Source organism: Camelina sativa, chromosome 6, assembly GCF_030686135.1.
Source record: "Camelina sativa cultivar CO46 ecotype springtype chromosome 6, ASM3068613v1".
Taxonomy (NCBI): Eukaryota; Viridiplantae; Streptophyta; class Magnoliopsida; order Brassicales; family Brassicaceae; genus Camelina; species Camelina sativa.
This window is the reverse complement of record NC_141885.1, coordinates 25,082,249-25,094,306: the sequence shown is the minus strand read 5'-3', so window position 1 is coordinate 25,094,306 and position 12,058 is coordinate 25,082,249. Positions and strand designations below refer to the sequence as shown.

Genomic DNA, 12,058 nt, shown 5'->3' with positions numbered 1-12,058 from the left:
GGATAGTCGATAATTCATAGAGTTACTAGTCTATAATAATTTTCTATTTGGTTCAATAATGTTTTTTATCAAACGTTGGGATACATGTTACACACCAAGTCACTTACAATGGAATGGGATTAGAAAAAAAAACCTCAATAATCATAAATCTCTGAATGTTTTAAACGCTGATTACTTCAGTTTGCGTTTATATCCAAGCAAAGTCAATTATGTCTACTCACGCCTATTGTTCTTTCTCCAGTCCCATGGCTTCTCTGGATTTGAAGAAGCCCACAAACCAATGCGTTTATGCCTTGCCTCCTTTTCCCACTGATTGATTTCACACACAAACAAGAAAATGAACTGTTAATACTCAGAAAATACAATGCGTTTAAACTCAAGAGACTTGCAAAAATGTAGTACAAGCTTTCTACTAATCTTGCCTTTGCGAGAACGGTGCGCTTATCACAAGCTATGTAATGCCAAGCAAGACCTTTTTTTAGCATTTCCTCCTACACAAAAACCGAAAAAACGGTTTCAACAAAGTTTTTATCAGAACATAAGGAAAAGTATAGGAAATTACTTTTACTACCTGTACAAAAATCCCATTGCAGTATAAATCACCTAAGCATCGTCCATATTGATCTTCTCCATAAACTAACACCTTCAAGCTTTTCCATTGAACAATCTTAAGAAGCCCTTGTTGTGACTCTTCCCCAAACGGCATTTGGCTCTCGGGAGCATCTATTCCCCTATTTATTTTTCCATAACCAAACAGCTTCACTTAACAAACAATCCATGGAATATGTGATCTAACTGAGCTTTTTCTTAAAGGTTTAAGAGTGATTTTTTTTTTACTTTAGTCTAATTCTGAACTTCCGCGCAAGCACTTCCTCATTCCGAATATTTAGTACCCTGTAACCAGAATCAATGATCTTTTGGTGAAATTCATCTGCTTTTGGGTAATTCCTCTGCTCGCGTGCTTTAGCTCTTTGAACCGCAGCAAGATTGACTTCCTTTGGTACAGAAGATGCCACGACCGGCTCTGAAATACTGACATACACTGTGATGGTGTCTCCATCTGCCACAGCTTTTGGATCAACCTTGTTTTCCATTACACAATCTTGATCAGCAACATTATCAAATCCCAAAACTGAGTTTTTTTTTTCCTTTTATAATTGGTACTAAAGTAATACTAACCGGAAGCGTTTGAAATTCGTAAAGAATCCCTTCAGGCAAAGACACAGGAGCTTCAGCAGAGTGCTCAACCAAAGTGTGAGGCAAAGGGAGTCCATAGAAGGACAAAAGTCCCTGTCATATCCCAATACTCATCAATGTATAGAATCGAAACATCTGTAGTTATTGCTGCTACTCATTTCAAAAAACATACCTCAACATCAGCTTTCTGATTCTTTTCTAAGGTCTCAATAACAAGCCTAGTAGCTTCCTCTGCTGTCTGTGGTGGAGGTTTAGCTTGCTTCCATGCCTCAAGTATCTTTCTATACCTTATAGACATGGAAAACAAGAGTCACACATCAAAAATCACATAGTTTATACTAGACGAAACATGTAAACTAATGTAGTGTTGTTTTACCATTTTGCTTGAGCTTTTCTGGACGATTGAACATACCTCCCAAGCCCTTGAGGAACCTAGAAGTAAAGACATCATCAAAATCAATTTCTGATGTATCAGTTTAAGCAAAACCCAGTTGTATAAATTTTGTTACAATATTCTGAAGACCACCCTAAAGCTAAAGATCTTTTTGAACCAAATTCAGGTAAAGATCAGGTCATCAGAACTTTTCAACCACTTGATTAGCTAAAGCAGAAGAAGTAGATCAAAGGACACTTAGAAGTTTCAGTGAGAATATTAAGACCTGGTAAGTGTTCTCGAAGTTGAAAAGATCGTGAGCGAGAGCTGAAACACCGACGGTAGAGGCGGAGACGCTGTGAGGAGCGAGAGACTCGTCCGTCGTTGTGGGTTTGCAGCATTTTCCGTAGAGAAACGTAAGCGCGTTACCCATCTTTTTTACCCAATTTCAGGAATTCCAAAAAAAAAAAAAAGATTCTTCGATCTTTGCTAATACCAGAAGAGAAGAGAAGAGAATCCTACAGAGGAAGGACAAAGGAGCACTTGTCTCTGAAGTCTGTCTGAATTATTAAGTCAAGAGAAACACTTTAACTCTCAGTTTAAGTCATTTGACTAATAAGAAGAAATAAATCAATAATTCCAGATTTACGACATTCCCTTTTTAATTCCAATTTAAATTTGAACAGTTGACAAATCAATAGAGAAATTTGATACCACTTAAATAGTTTGATTAATCATTGAAAAGTAGTTGGTGAAAAACAAAAACTATTTACATAATTTTATGTTGAATAAATCACATTGTTTGTGGTCCATGTAAAACACCTTTATAAACTAAACTCCAAAGAAGAAGCTTTACAGTAAGTTGAGCAAAATTTAATTTACAATTCTTTTAGTTGAGTTAAACTCCAATAAATCACATCCCTTGTTATGAACCATTCGTTCTCCCCTGTCGCTAACACGCAAAAATGCCGATACAAGCCATGCTTAAGACCATTGTAATACTGAATTCTGGCATAATCCAAACTAGTTCGAACCGATATTGAATGAGACGACATGAAACCTACTCGTTTCAGCGAGCCCGAAGAACATGGCTTCCAAGTTTGAGTTATTGGGTCGTAAACCTCAGTCCATAACTCGGTGGATACGTACTTCTTGCTGCAGCCTCCGCGTACATAAATCCTAACGTCAAACACATCAGTGTATGCTGCTTTTCGAGCTACACGCGTTTTGGGGAGTCGACGCCAGTGGTGAGAGTTGCAACCGAGAAGATACACTCTCCGGCTTCTTTTTCCCTTTACGACGGTTCCCCCGATTATGTAAATATCCGAGCCAAGTGAGACGACGGCTGAGAAGCCCTGACCTCCTCCATTCTCCGACACAGCTCAACATCATCGTCATCTTCTATACAAGACCTGGATCATCTCAGTCCCCACGAGGTCGTGCCTTTCTTGGAGATCGAGATGTTTGGCGAAAACCCGTCCAAGGACATAACAGAGATCTCTTCTCCTAGGCTTTTCAGCACTCATCTTCCTCTCTCTTTCTTGCCGGAGACTGTCAAGACCTCAGGCTGCAGAGTCATTTACATAACTCGCCACCCAGCAGACACTTTTGTCTCTCTCTGGCACCTCCACAACAACAAGTTCGGGACAGAGATCTCGATCCGACAAGCCTTCGAGGAGTTCTGCAAAGGCCTTGTCCCGGCTGGTCCCTACTTTGAACACGTCCTTGAGTTCTGGGAAGCAAGAGACCATGTGATGTTTGTCACTTACGAAGATCTGAAAGCAAACCCGGAAGAAACCGTGAGGAAGATCGCCGAGTTCTTGGGGTGTAAGACAATAGTGGAGGAGATCGTGAAAGAGTGTAGCTTCGAGAAGCTGAGGAGTACAAGCAAAGAGAGAGGAGAGGGAGTTCACTGGAGCGGAAATAAGTATGACATGTTCTTCAGGAAAGGTATGGTCGGAGATTGGAAGAATCATCTGACACAAGAGATGATGAAGGAGCTTGAAGACATTGCTGACCTGAAATGGAGAGGGTCTGGTTTGGATCTCAACATTTTCTATAGAAGTGCTTCACAATAATCATGCAGTTTATGTCGTTGTTGGGTGGTGATAACTCTCGTAGTTAACTATTTTTACGTGTATCCCCTAGAATTTCCTATTAGAATGAATTCACTAAATAACATTGTATCAAGACTTGAACCATCGAGAACCTAATAAATGGATACTTAAACTAATTTTACCACCGTACATGAGACGAATCATTATGTACCTATTTTCCTCACCATACGTGCAACTAAAAATATATAATGCAAGTAGATGTTAAACACTGTATGTGCGTGAACAAGAGCATGCAATCTCAACAAATGTGAAGGTGTGTGCACTGTGCACATATATGAAGTTACATTCTTACAGATTCTACAGTTAAACGAATCGCATATATGACAGAGATTTATATATCCCTTTATATAACACACATCTATGTTCCACTAGGATAAAATAACGATGGCTATTCATTTCCTAACCAACAGAGAAATGCAAAACGTACCTGCCTCAAATTGTATTGAATGTTCGTGTACATACTTTGATGACTACCCTTTGTCTGCTGCATCAAACAGGGTCTCAAAACTGCTGGAAATGACAAACCAAAAGCATGACACAGTAGTATCACATTATCAGAAACTAACAAGCATTACCACAAAAGGCCTGAATCACCTTTTACATGATACATGTACTCAACATATCTACGTAGACGGATTCCTGAAATTTTTTATCTACCAGTTAGATAGACTCCAAGAGCGAAACCAAGAAAGTGGTAACTGGTATGCCATCTCCAGCTATGTGTTATTGGGTTTATATTTCATATTAGTAAATTCTAAAGAGTAACGACATTTTCTCCCCTGGTACAAGTGAAAACCATTGCAGATTGCCTTGCAAATAGGTTAGTGAAATTCTTATTCAAAAGTCATCATCACCGCAAATTACTACAGGCAAGTTCTTCATCTTACTATCTGTCAATCCTATTCATACTGACTTCAAAAGGTATCGTCAGCTTACAGCTTATGGCACTGTATAGTTCAAAACGATACACCCCGACTAAACATGTGAATTGATGACAAAGTTGCAAAGAACAATGAAAGAAAAAAAACTCTTGTATCCACTATCATGGCAAATCAACGTGACTAATTGAAGAAATTATATTCACGAATCATTTTTTCCCATAAGCTACGATACAAAATAGAACTCAAATGAATATACATTTCCCTCCAAACGATCAAAAGGTATTATAAACATTTACCAGTTGGTACCTAGTCGCACAGCCGCATAAATATCATTGATTCTTGAGATCATCGATACTTGCTTCTTCAGTAGTACTGTATTCGACTGTAGACTGGTTCAACGCCTCGGGGAGTTCATTGGAAGTTGTGACACTTTTCTGAGTTTGCAGACCCGTAGAGCGCGCAAGATCAATCCATTGCTGCGTTTTATGAAAAAGTTGCAATGAAATTAAAGGATATTTCAAAAATTAATCAAAACAGGAATATGAGATGTTTGGCTTGAAGGAAAAAAGAGACAAAGAAGTCAAGAAGAGATCATGGTACAGGCCTAAGTCTGACCTGAGTTCCAAAGTACGAGTTAGCTACTCGAACAACAAATGATATCATGTTTACAAGTAGAGGTTGAGAAGAAAGCTCGTCCGAAATGCGATGCTCTATTAAACCAGCAATTATCTGCAATTGAAGGTAATATGATTTTAGAGGCAAAAATTCAAAGCATATTAATCTTCATCAAAAGGCCTTCCTTGGCTAATATGCAAAAGCATAATATCTATTGATGTGGATGTAAAGCACCGCACATCATCATACCTGATAACGAATATTTGAAGATGTTCCCAGATAACCTCCATACACAAGAGCCGTCTTCAGCATAGGAGACCTCTTTGCTTGTTCACCAACACCCAACTCTGGTTTAATGAACTTTCGTATTGCATACAAAGCATTCGAAGATCCCACAGCTGCAAAACTGGAAACAACTCCAACACCAGCAAGTTTCAAGCCACCGACAATAACTGAAGCAATCCTAAGATTCAGAGTCCACTCTTGTCCACCAAGACTTTTTTGAAATGCATTGTCAGGTATGGATCCTAGGAGGCCTCTTAGGGCATCTATGCTGTTTGGCCCAATTGTCTCATCAGCATATGAAATAAACGACAAGGTTGGTGCAGGCAGCCAAACTGTGAAGAAATCAACAACTGATGCTCTCACACTATCAGTTATAACATAGTCGAGTTCTTCAAAGAAATTTTCTTTCCGCTTCTCATATTGAGCTACGAGTGTTGTTGTTATCGATATCGCTTCTTCAATAGCTAATCTATTCAGGAATTTGGGATCTGCCAACAACCTTTCTCGGAAACCCTGTAACAAAGAGGATCATCATAATTAGGGTTTTACTAACCAGTTGAAGCCATTATTAACTCTGGCTAGAGAAGATACAGGAAAACGTAATATACCATGGAAGGATACAAAAGCTAACACATTATTCAGCGAAAAGCATAGAATTTCGAAGACAAAATTTCACTTAAGGAATATCTTTCAGAAAGGCTGTACTACCTGAAACCGTTGTGTAAGCTCTGAAATAAGAGGATACTGCTCCAAATCAAAGAAATTTTGCAGAATCTCAGGTGACACCAGACCAAGGTCTAATCCTTTTTGAATGTCCTGGAACAATGGAAAAATTCTATCAGCATAAAACTCATGACATAAAAAGCAAAGTGAGCAAAAGAGATAGGGCAGAACAAACTGAGTGTTTAATGAAGAACGGCAGATGCAGTAAGTAATAATCATACAGAGAAAGAGTCTCATCAAAGCAATCAAAGAAAATCAACCTGAGGAAGGGCATCTCGTCTCCTACCAGCCGCATTCATTACCCGAGCGATTTCTGCTCGGTCAAAGCAGTTTCTGCTGCAGGGTCTGGCCGCAGAATACCACAAGAAATCAGCAACTGGAGATTCACCCTCTTTCCGCAAGAACTGTCTTTCAGGATCAAGTAATACAACAAGTTGACTTTTCTTCGGAATCTTCCTCGAGATCCTTGCCGGCAAACCTGTTCCTCTTGACCCATACTCCACATGGTTTGCCCCTGTCACCACTAACAGAAAACCAGTCCCACCTTCATCTGCAACTGCTTGTAAAATAACTTGCGACATTGTATGATCTTCAACAACTCTTGCTTGCGCCGACAAATACGAGCTCGGTCCAAACGGAACAATCTGTGTGAGGGGATTTATATTGAGCGTAGAACTACGTGAGAAGGACGTAAACCCTGAGATAAAGCCTGAACCCGCAGGAGGAGTGTATAATTTACGCTCAGACTCTGAAAGACCACGGATTCCCTCAGCTTGGACAGTTCTCAAAACCTGCATCAAATTAAACAATAAACAGCTAATTCTCATCAGGCTGACAAGAACGAATGCATATTCTCAGTAAGGCTACCATCTTAACACCCAAAATACACAGTAAAGTAAGACTACCTTGAGCGGAGTGCCACAAGCAATGAGTTTAACTGCGTTATCTCGACAGTAGCTTAAAAGAGGCTCATACTCTTGCCAACGTTGAGACGGCCAATGTGAGACATACGACTTCAATACTTCTCCATCCATCCTGCAACCAATCCAAGAACAATTGGAACACACTGCAAATATACAGAGAAGCAAAGATTAAATTCATTCACAGCTAAGACGCAAACCTCTTATCCATGAATTGATTCAACTGTTCCTGCAAATCAAGAGGAAAAGCTTCCAATGCAAGAGATAGCTGACGATCGCTCTCTACACATCGCTTCCTCAAATTCCTAACGATTTCGAGCTCGAGAACCTTATCATCTCTTGTAGGCACTTGTTCCGCTTCACCGAGATACACAATCCTCGCATTCAAAAGCTTCTCCCAGACTCTCTTCTTATCTTTCCCAACAGCCATCGGCTCACCAAGCACCGACGCGTCATAGATTCTAGACACTATCGCTTCTTCCTTCTCAACAGAAACAGGCGGAGGAGGAGGAGCAGCAGAGACGGCAACAGGAGGAGGAGCTACTGATTCCGCAATAGTCTCAGCAGCGACGGCTGAGGAAACAGAAAAAAACATCGAAGCAGCTGCGGCGAGGAGCGGTGGCGCGACGAGAATTGCGCGGCGAGTGAAGGCAATTTGAGAGGAGGAGACATCGGAATCAGAATGAAGGCAAAGAGTGACGACGTTTTTCGTCTTCTTCTGGTTGTTAGCTGAGAAGTAGCTAATCGGAAGCTGGCCGCGGAAGCTCGGAAACGTGACGGAGAAAGAAGAAGATTGAGAAGCAAAGAGCCCAATCGTAGTGGGCTTCATTGGTTACACGTCAGCTTTTTGCATCGCTCACCAGAATGAGAAGAGGAGAATTGAGACATTTTTTTAAATTATTATTTGTCATCATCTCTCATGTGGCTCTTGTTTTTTCGTCTGTTTTTATTTTTAATATACACAAATTTTATTTTATGCTTGTATCCACCAAATTATACGAATATTGTTAAAATATAAATATATGGATAACGATGATCGAAATAAAAACTATGGACTATATGCGACTTTGTTATTCTTTTACCAAAACGTTTTTTTCCATGCCGGTTAAGTCATTACAAACGTTTTGACATGTAATTCTTATCTGGTTAGAGATAATAATACGCTTTTCAAGAAAAGAAAAAATATCATAGTGATGGGATTCATGTTTCCATATGAGACGACGTGAAGATAAAGATAGCCACGTATCTTATGTGTATGATACAAACTTCTTCTCAAGATCACAATGATATTTTTCTGTTGTTCTATCAAAAAAAAAAGAAAAATGTCGGTTTCTAATTTCACCAGTTCAATTAACGTTTATTATGTTACAAAATTTACATCTTTTAAACACACACAAAATAAAAGAAACAAACTAGAGGAATATATAGTGCAAAGGGATAGAGTAAGAAAAGAAACAATCTAAGGAAGATTGAGGTAAAGCATCTCCTTAAATTCCAACTTTCTAGTATCACTATAAAACGTATGATGCTTGTTAGGCCAATAAGTCAACCAAACGCAACCTTTAACCTCAAACTCCATTACTTTCCCAATTGCCGTTTTATCAACCTTCCACAATACGCTTTGCCCGTAGCTATCTCCTGCGAACACAACTCCTCCTTGCTTCGTGAACGGTCTAAACGCGCTCGAGTACCGGTTCTTGAACCAAGCTCGAGGGTTCATCCTCGATACCTTCGACGGTTTAGAAGATGAAACTTCTCTTCCATCGTCTAGGTCATGGAGAAACCAAGTGAGATTGGCGCTGTAACCATGCACCCATTCCTCGAACTTCCATGGCTTCATGCTTTTTGTTGTCGTCTCGTTGGCTGAGACTTTGAGTCCAAAGAACGTGTTTGGTGGGTCTATTGCTGCTTCTATGCCTTTCTCTACTTCGAATTCTGTCAATGGGTTTTCTGATGATTTTTGTACTGAGACCATTAAGATGTTGGATTGAATCGTTGGCGTTAGTTGCAATGATATTCGTGACGGAAAATGTTTTTCCTCTGTTCCCATGCCGCGGTCCGATAGAAGCTTCTCGTTCACAAGTCTAATTATGTCGCACCTTATTATAAAATATGAACAAATTAACTTTGTGTACTTATCATTAGTATTACTATACACACAATTAATTTTACGTACCTGACGTTATCAATATTAACTGCGATGTTAAACCACTTTTCACGAACGTAAATCTTGTGGTTGAATTGGATCACACCTTCGAGTTGATGATAGTTGAGCGAGAAGAACAATCTCTCGTCGTTTAAAGCACTGTTTACGCTCTCCATTTCCATTGCTACCAGAGGACAATACATATGAACTTTCCACAAACCTTGAGTCGAGAAAGCATATGAAAACAATGGAGAAGGAGACTTGAGATGCTGAAACGCTTTGACCTCGATGATCCAGTTGGTTATCGCAAGATTTAACGATCTCATCCATTGTTCTTCAAGGTTAGAGCCTAGTTGCACCATGAGCAACTTAGAGCCCTTCCTTGACCTACAAGTTACTAGCTGATCTTTCACCGTTTTGAGACAAGTTGTTCGAAGGCTCGTGGGCGCTTCATAGATGCAGATGAGGAACACGAAAGTGAAGAACGCGAGGTTGAACACGTCTTTGAGGTTAGAAGTGGAGCCTAGGTTTTGTATTTGGATTGAACAAGTTCTCTTGACGTTGTAGTTGAGAACTACGTCGACAAAACCCATCAATAGGGTAGAGATGATATTTTCATTGAGGAACGTATTTGAATTAGTGTTAATGGTTCTGAAAGGTTTTGAAACAAAGAGAGATATAGGATTCTTGAAGTTGGCTACTATGGAGAAGGTGAAAAAGTTTGGAGATTTAGGAATACAAGTAAGAGAAAAGTTCAAAGATGGGTGTGATGAATTTGGAGTGCAAATACACATGGATATTGAATTCCTTTTCCACTGAGAGAGAGGAGGAAGATTTTGAAGCCAAGCAAACGCATCAGGTGAGTCACAAGAAGCCATTAAAGAGCAATTTTGAGTATCTAGTTGTCGTTCTAGATGTGTGGTATATGGACTTAGCAGACTAGATATTTAATGTATATATAGAGAGAGAACATTTTGATGAGTGGAAGAAAAGAAAAGGAAGAGAAAGATTCGCTTCTTCTGTTTTTTCAAAAAGTGAAGCTAAAGAAGTAAACTAATTTTTGTTTGAATGTAAAGAAGTAAACTAATTGGATTAGAAAGATATAAAACAACGAGAATGATTGCTTTTCTTCGTCTGGAAGATATAAACTTAAGTGTACAAATCGTTCAATACAAAAGCATGAGTTGTTTTACGTATAACAGAAAAGATAACAATGATTAAGTAAGTAATCCTGGAAATGATTGGATAACGTACAAGGAAGAATGATTATAGATTAGCTAGCCCGTTTAAAGGGAGATAATTATTTGTTGAATGTATAAAGTACGTGCTGATTAAAGATTCTTCTATATGTGGATCTCAACCCGAATTTCCAATAAATATTCTTGATTAGGCCGAAGAATATTATTATTCGATGTTCCTGCTACTCGATAATGTTTTCTTTTCCCTTATCTACTTATATATATGTTTCGATATGCAAGTTAATACATAAGACGAACTTGTATATACTTTTACAGTAATTACATTGTATATTATTTTCTTGTAGCAACCTAAAATCTAGAAGATTGAACTTACACTAAATTAAAAATATTTCAAATAAAATAAAGTAGAATAAACTGTTTTTATTAGGGGTTTCGTGTTATATCACCACTCAATTGCGCCATTAACTCCCAACTTTATTTGATTGGGCTTCTTCCAACATTAAAGGCCCATTAAAGTTAGGCCTTTTAGAATGATCTAACGCGGTTTTGCCGCAGACTTCAGTTTCCACTTTCCACTAAAATCGGAAACACACAAGAAAAAATTTATACTCACTCCGCCGCACACACACACTCACCGACACCACCAATAATGTCATCTTCTCCGGCGACTCTCCCCGTCACCAATCAGCAAGCTACTCAATCTCAACCACCGATCAATTCCCACGCCTTCCGGACTTTCCTCTCGCGTCTCTCCTCCTCTCTCCGCGAAAGCCTCTCGCAGCGCCGTCCATGGCTAGAACTCGTAGATCGGAGCTCATTCGCTAGACCTGACTCTCTCACCGATTCATTCACCCGGATCCGTAAGAATCTCGCCTACTTCAAAGTCAATTACTCCTTAATCGTATCCTTAGTCCTCGCCTTCTCCCTCCTCTCGCATCCGTTCTCGCTCCTCGTACTCCTCTCTCTCTTAGGCTCATGGATATTTCTATACCTCTTCCGATCTTCCGATCAGCCTTTGGTTCTCTTCGGACGTACTTTCTCAGATCGCGAGACCTTGCTCGCTCTTGTTTTGACTACGATCGTGGTTGTGTTCATGACGAGCGTTGGATCTTTGTTAACCTCGGCGTTAACGATTGGGGTCGCGATTGTTTGCTTACACGGTGCGTTTAGGGTTCCGGATGATTTGTTCTTGGATGAACAAGAGGGTTCTGCTAATGCTGGATTGCTCTCGTTCATTGGTAACTCTGCTGCTGCTTCTGTTGTTGCAGGACGAGTTTGATGGTTTTTGGTTTTATGTAATTTTAGTATAGTTTCAATATGAAAGATCTGTGTAAGAGTTAGATCTAAAGAATGCATTTGTTCTGTTTTGTTTTGTTTCGTCACAATTCGGAAAGTTTGGAGATGGATACTTCTCAATTATTATTGCCTCACTCACACTGTAAGATCCCATCTACTTTAAATCAATTTGGTACTCTTTTGTTGCTGTTATTGCTAATTTAGTGAAGAATATAGTGTGACTCATAACACATTATCTATTAACTGATGATGATGGTTTCTGAAGGGTAAGCATTCGTGTAAAAACTACATCCAACATATTAGTTG

At 39.4% G+C, this 12,058-nt stretch overlaps 4 protein-coding genes and 1 pseudogene across 20 annotated transcripts; 2 read left to right on the top strand and 3 right to left on the bottom strand.

Moving 5' to 3' along the window:
• Positions 1 to 39: 39 nt before the first annotated feature.
• LOC104792903 (staphylococcal-like nuclease CAN2) lies at positions 40 to 2,269 on the bottom strand. The gene is made up of 8 exons (XM_010519162.3): positions 1,857 to 2,269; positions 1,574 to 1,629; positions 1,370 to 1,484; positions 1,180 to 1,290; positions 838 to 1,082; positions 572 to 731; positions 423 to 491; positions 40 to 309 (listed from the first exon to the last, which is right to left on the bottom strand). Exons 1-8 carry the CDS (start codon positions 2,001 to 2,003, stop codon positions 214 to 216), a joined length of 999 nt encoding a protein of 332 aa, XP_010517464.2. The 5' UTR covers positions 2,004 to 2,269; the 3' UTR covers positions 40 to 213.
• Positions 2,270 to 2,318: 49 nt separating this feature from the next.
• LOC104792902 (protein RETICULATA-RELATED 5, chloroplastic) lies at positions 2,319 to 8,161 on the bottom strand. 17 transcript variants are annotated; one of them, XR_015559864.1, is made up of 10 exons: positions 7,312 to 8,101; positions 7,097 to 7,226; positions 6,452 to 6,982; positions 6,177 to 6,284; positions 5,433 to 5,981; positions 5,184 to 5,297; positions 4,865 to 5,044; positions 4,282 to 4,326; positions 4,115 to 4,194; positions 2,319 to 3,588 (listed from the first exon to the last, which is right to left on the bottom strand). XR_015559864.1 is itself a non-coding variant. In XM_010519160.3 (7 exons), the coding sequence occupies exons 1-7, from the start codon at positions 7,938 to 7,940 to the stop codon at positions 4,898 to 4,900; spliced, it is 2,208 nt and encodes a 735-aa protein (XP_010517462.1). In that variant the 5' UTR covers positions 7,941 to 8,101; the 3' UTR covers positions 4,746 to 4,897. The 17 variants fall into 17 exon arrangements, 1 of the variants encoding a protein (XP_010517462.1); XR_015559872.1 differs by having other exon boundaries at positions 2,319 to 3,583; XR_015559866.1 differs by having other exon boundaries at positions 4,875 to 5,044.
• Positions 3,031 to 3,648, top strand: LOC109133371 (cytosolic sulfotransferase 17 pseudogene; annotated as a pseudogene).
• A 277-nt stretch (positions 8,162 to 8,438) lies between the features above and the next one.
• On the bottom strand, positions 8,439 to 10,323 carry LOC104792899 (uncharacterized). The gene is made up of 2 exons (XM_010519158.2): positions 9,288 to 10,323; positions 8,439 to 9,210 (listed from the first exon to the last, which is right to left on the bottom strand). The coding sequence occupies exons 1-2, from the start codon at positions 10,133 to 10,135 to the stop codon at positions 8,571 to 8,573; spliced, it is 1,488 nt and encodes a 495-aa protein (XP_010517460.1). The 5' UTR covers positions 10,136 to 10,323; the 3' UTR covers positions 8,439 to 8,570.
• Positions 10,324 to 10,750: 427 nt separating this feature from the next.
• On the top strand, positions 10,751 to 11,944 carry LOC104792898 (PRA1 family protein B2). The gene has a single exon (XM_010519156.3). It carries the CDS (start codon positions 11,106 to 11,108, stop codon positions 11,733 to 11,735), a length of 630 nt encoding a protein of 209 aa, XP_010517458.1. The 5' UTR covers positions 10,751 to 11,105; the 3' UTR covers positions 11,736 to 11,944.
• The last annotated feature ends 114 nt before the right edge of the window (positions 11,945 to 12,058 follow it).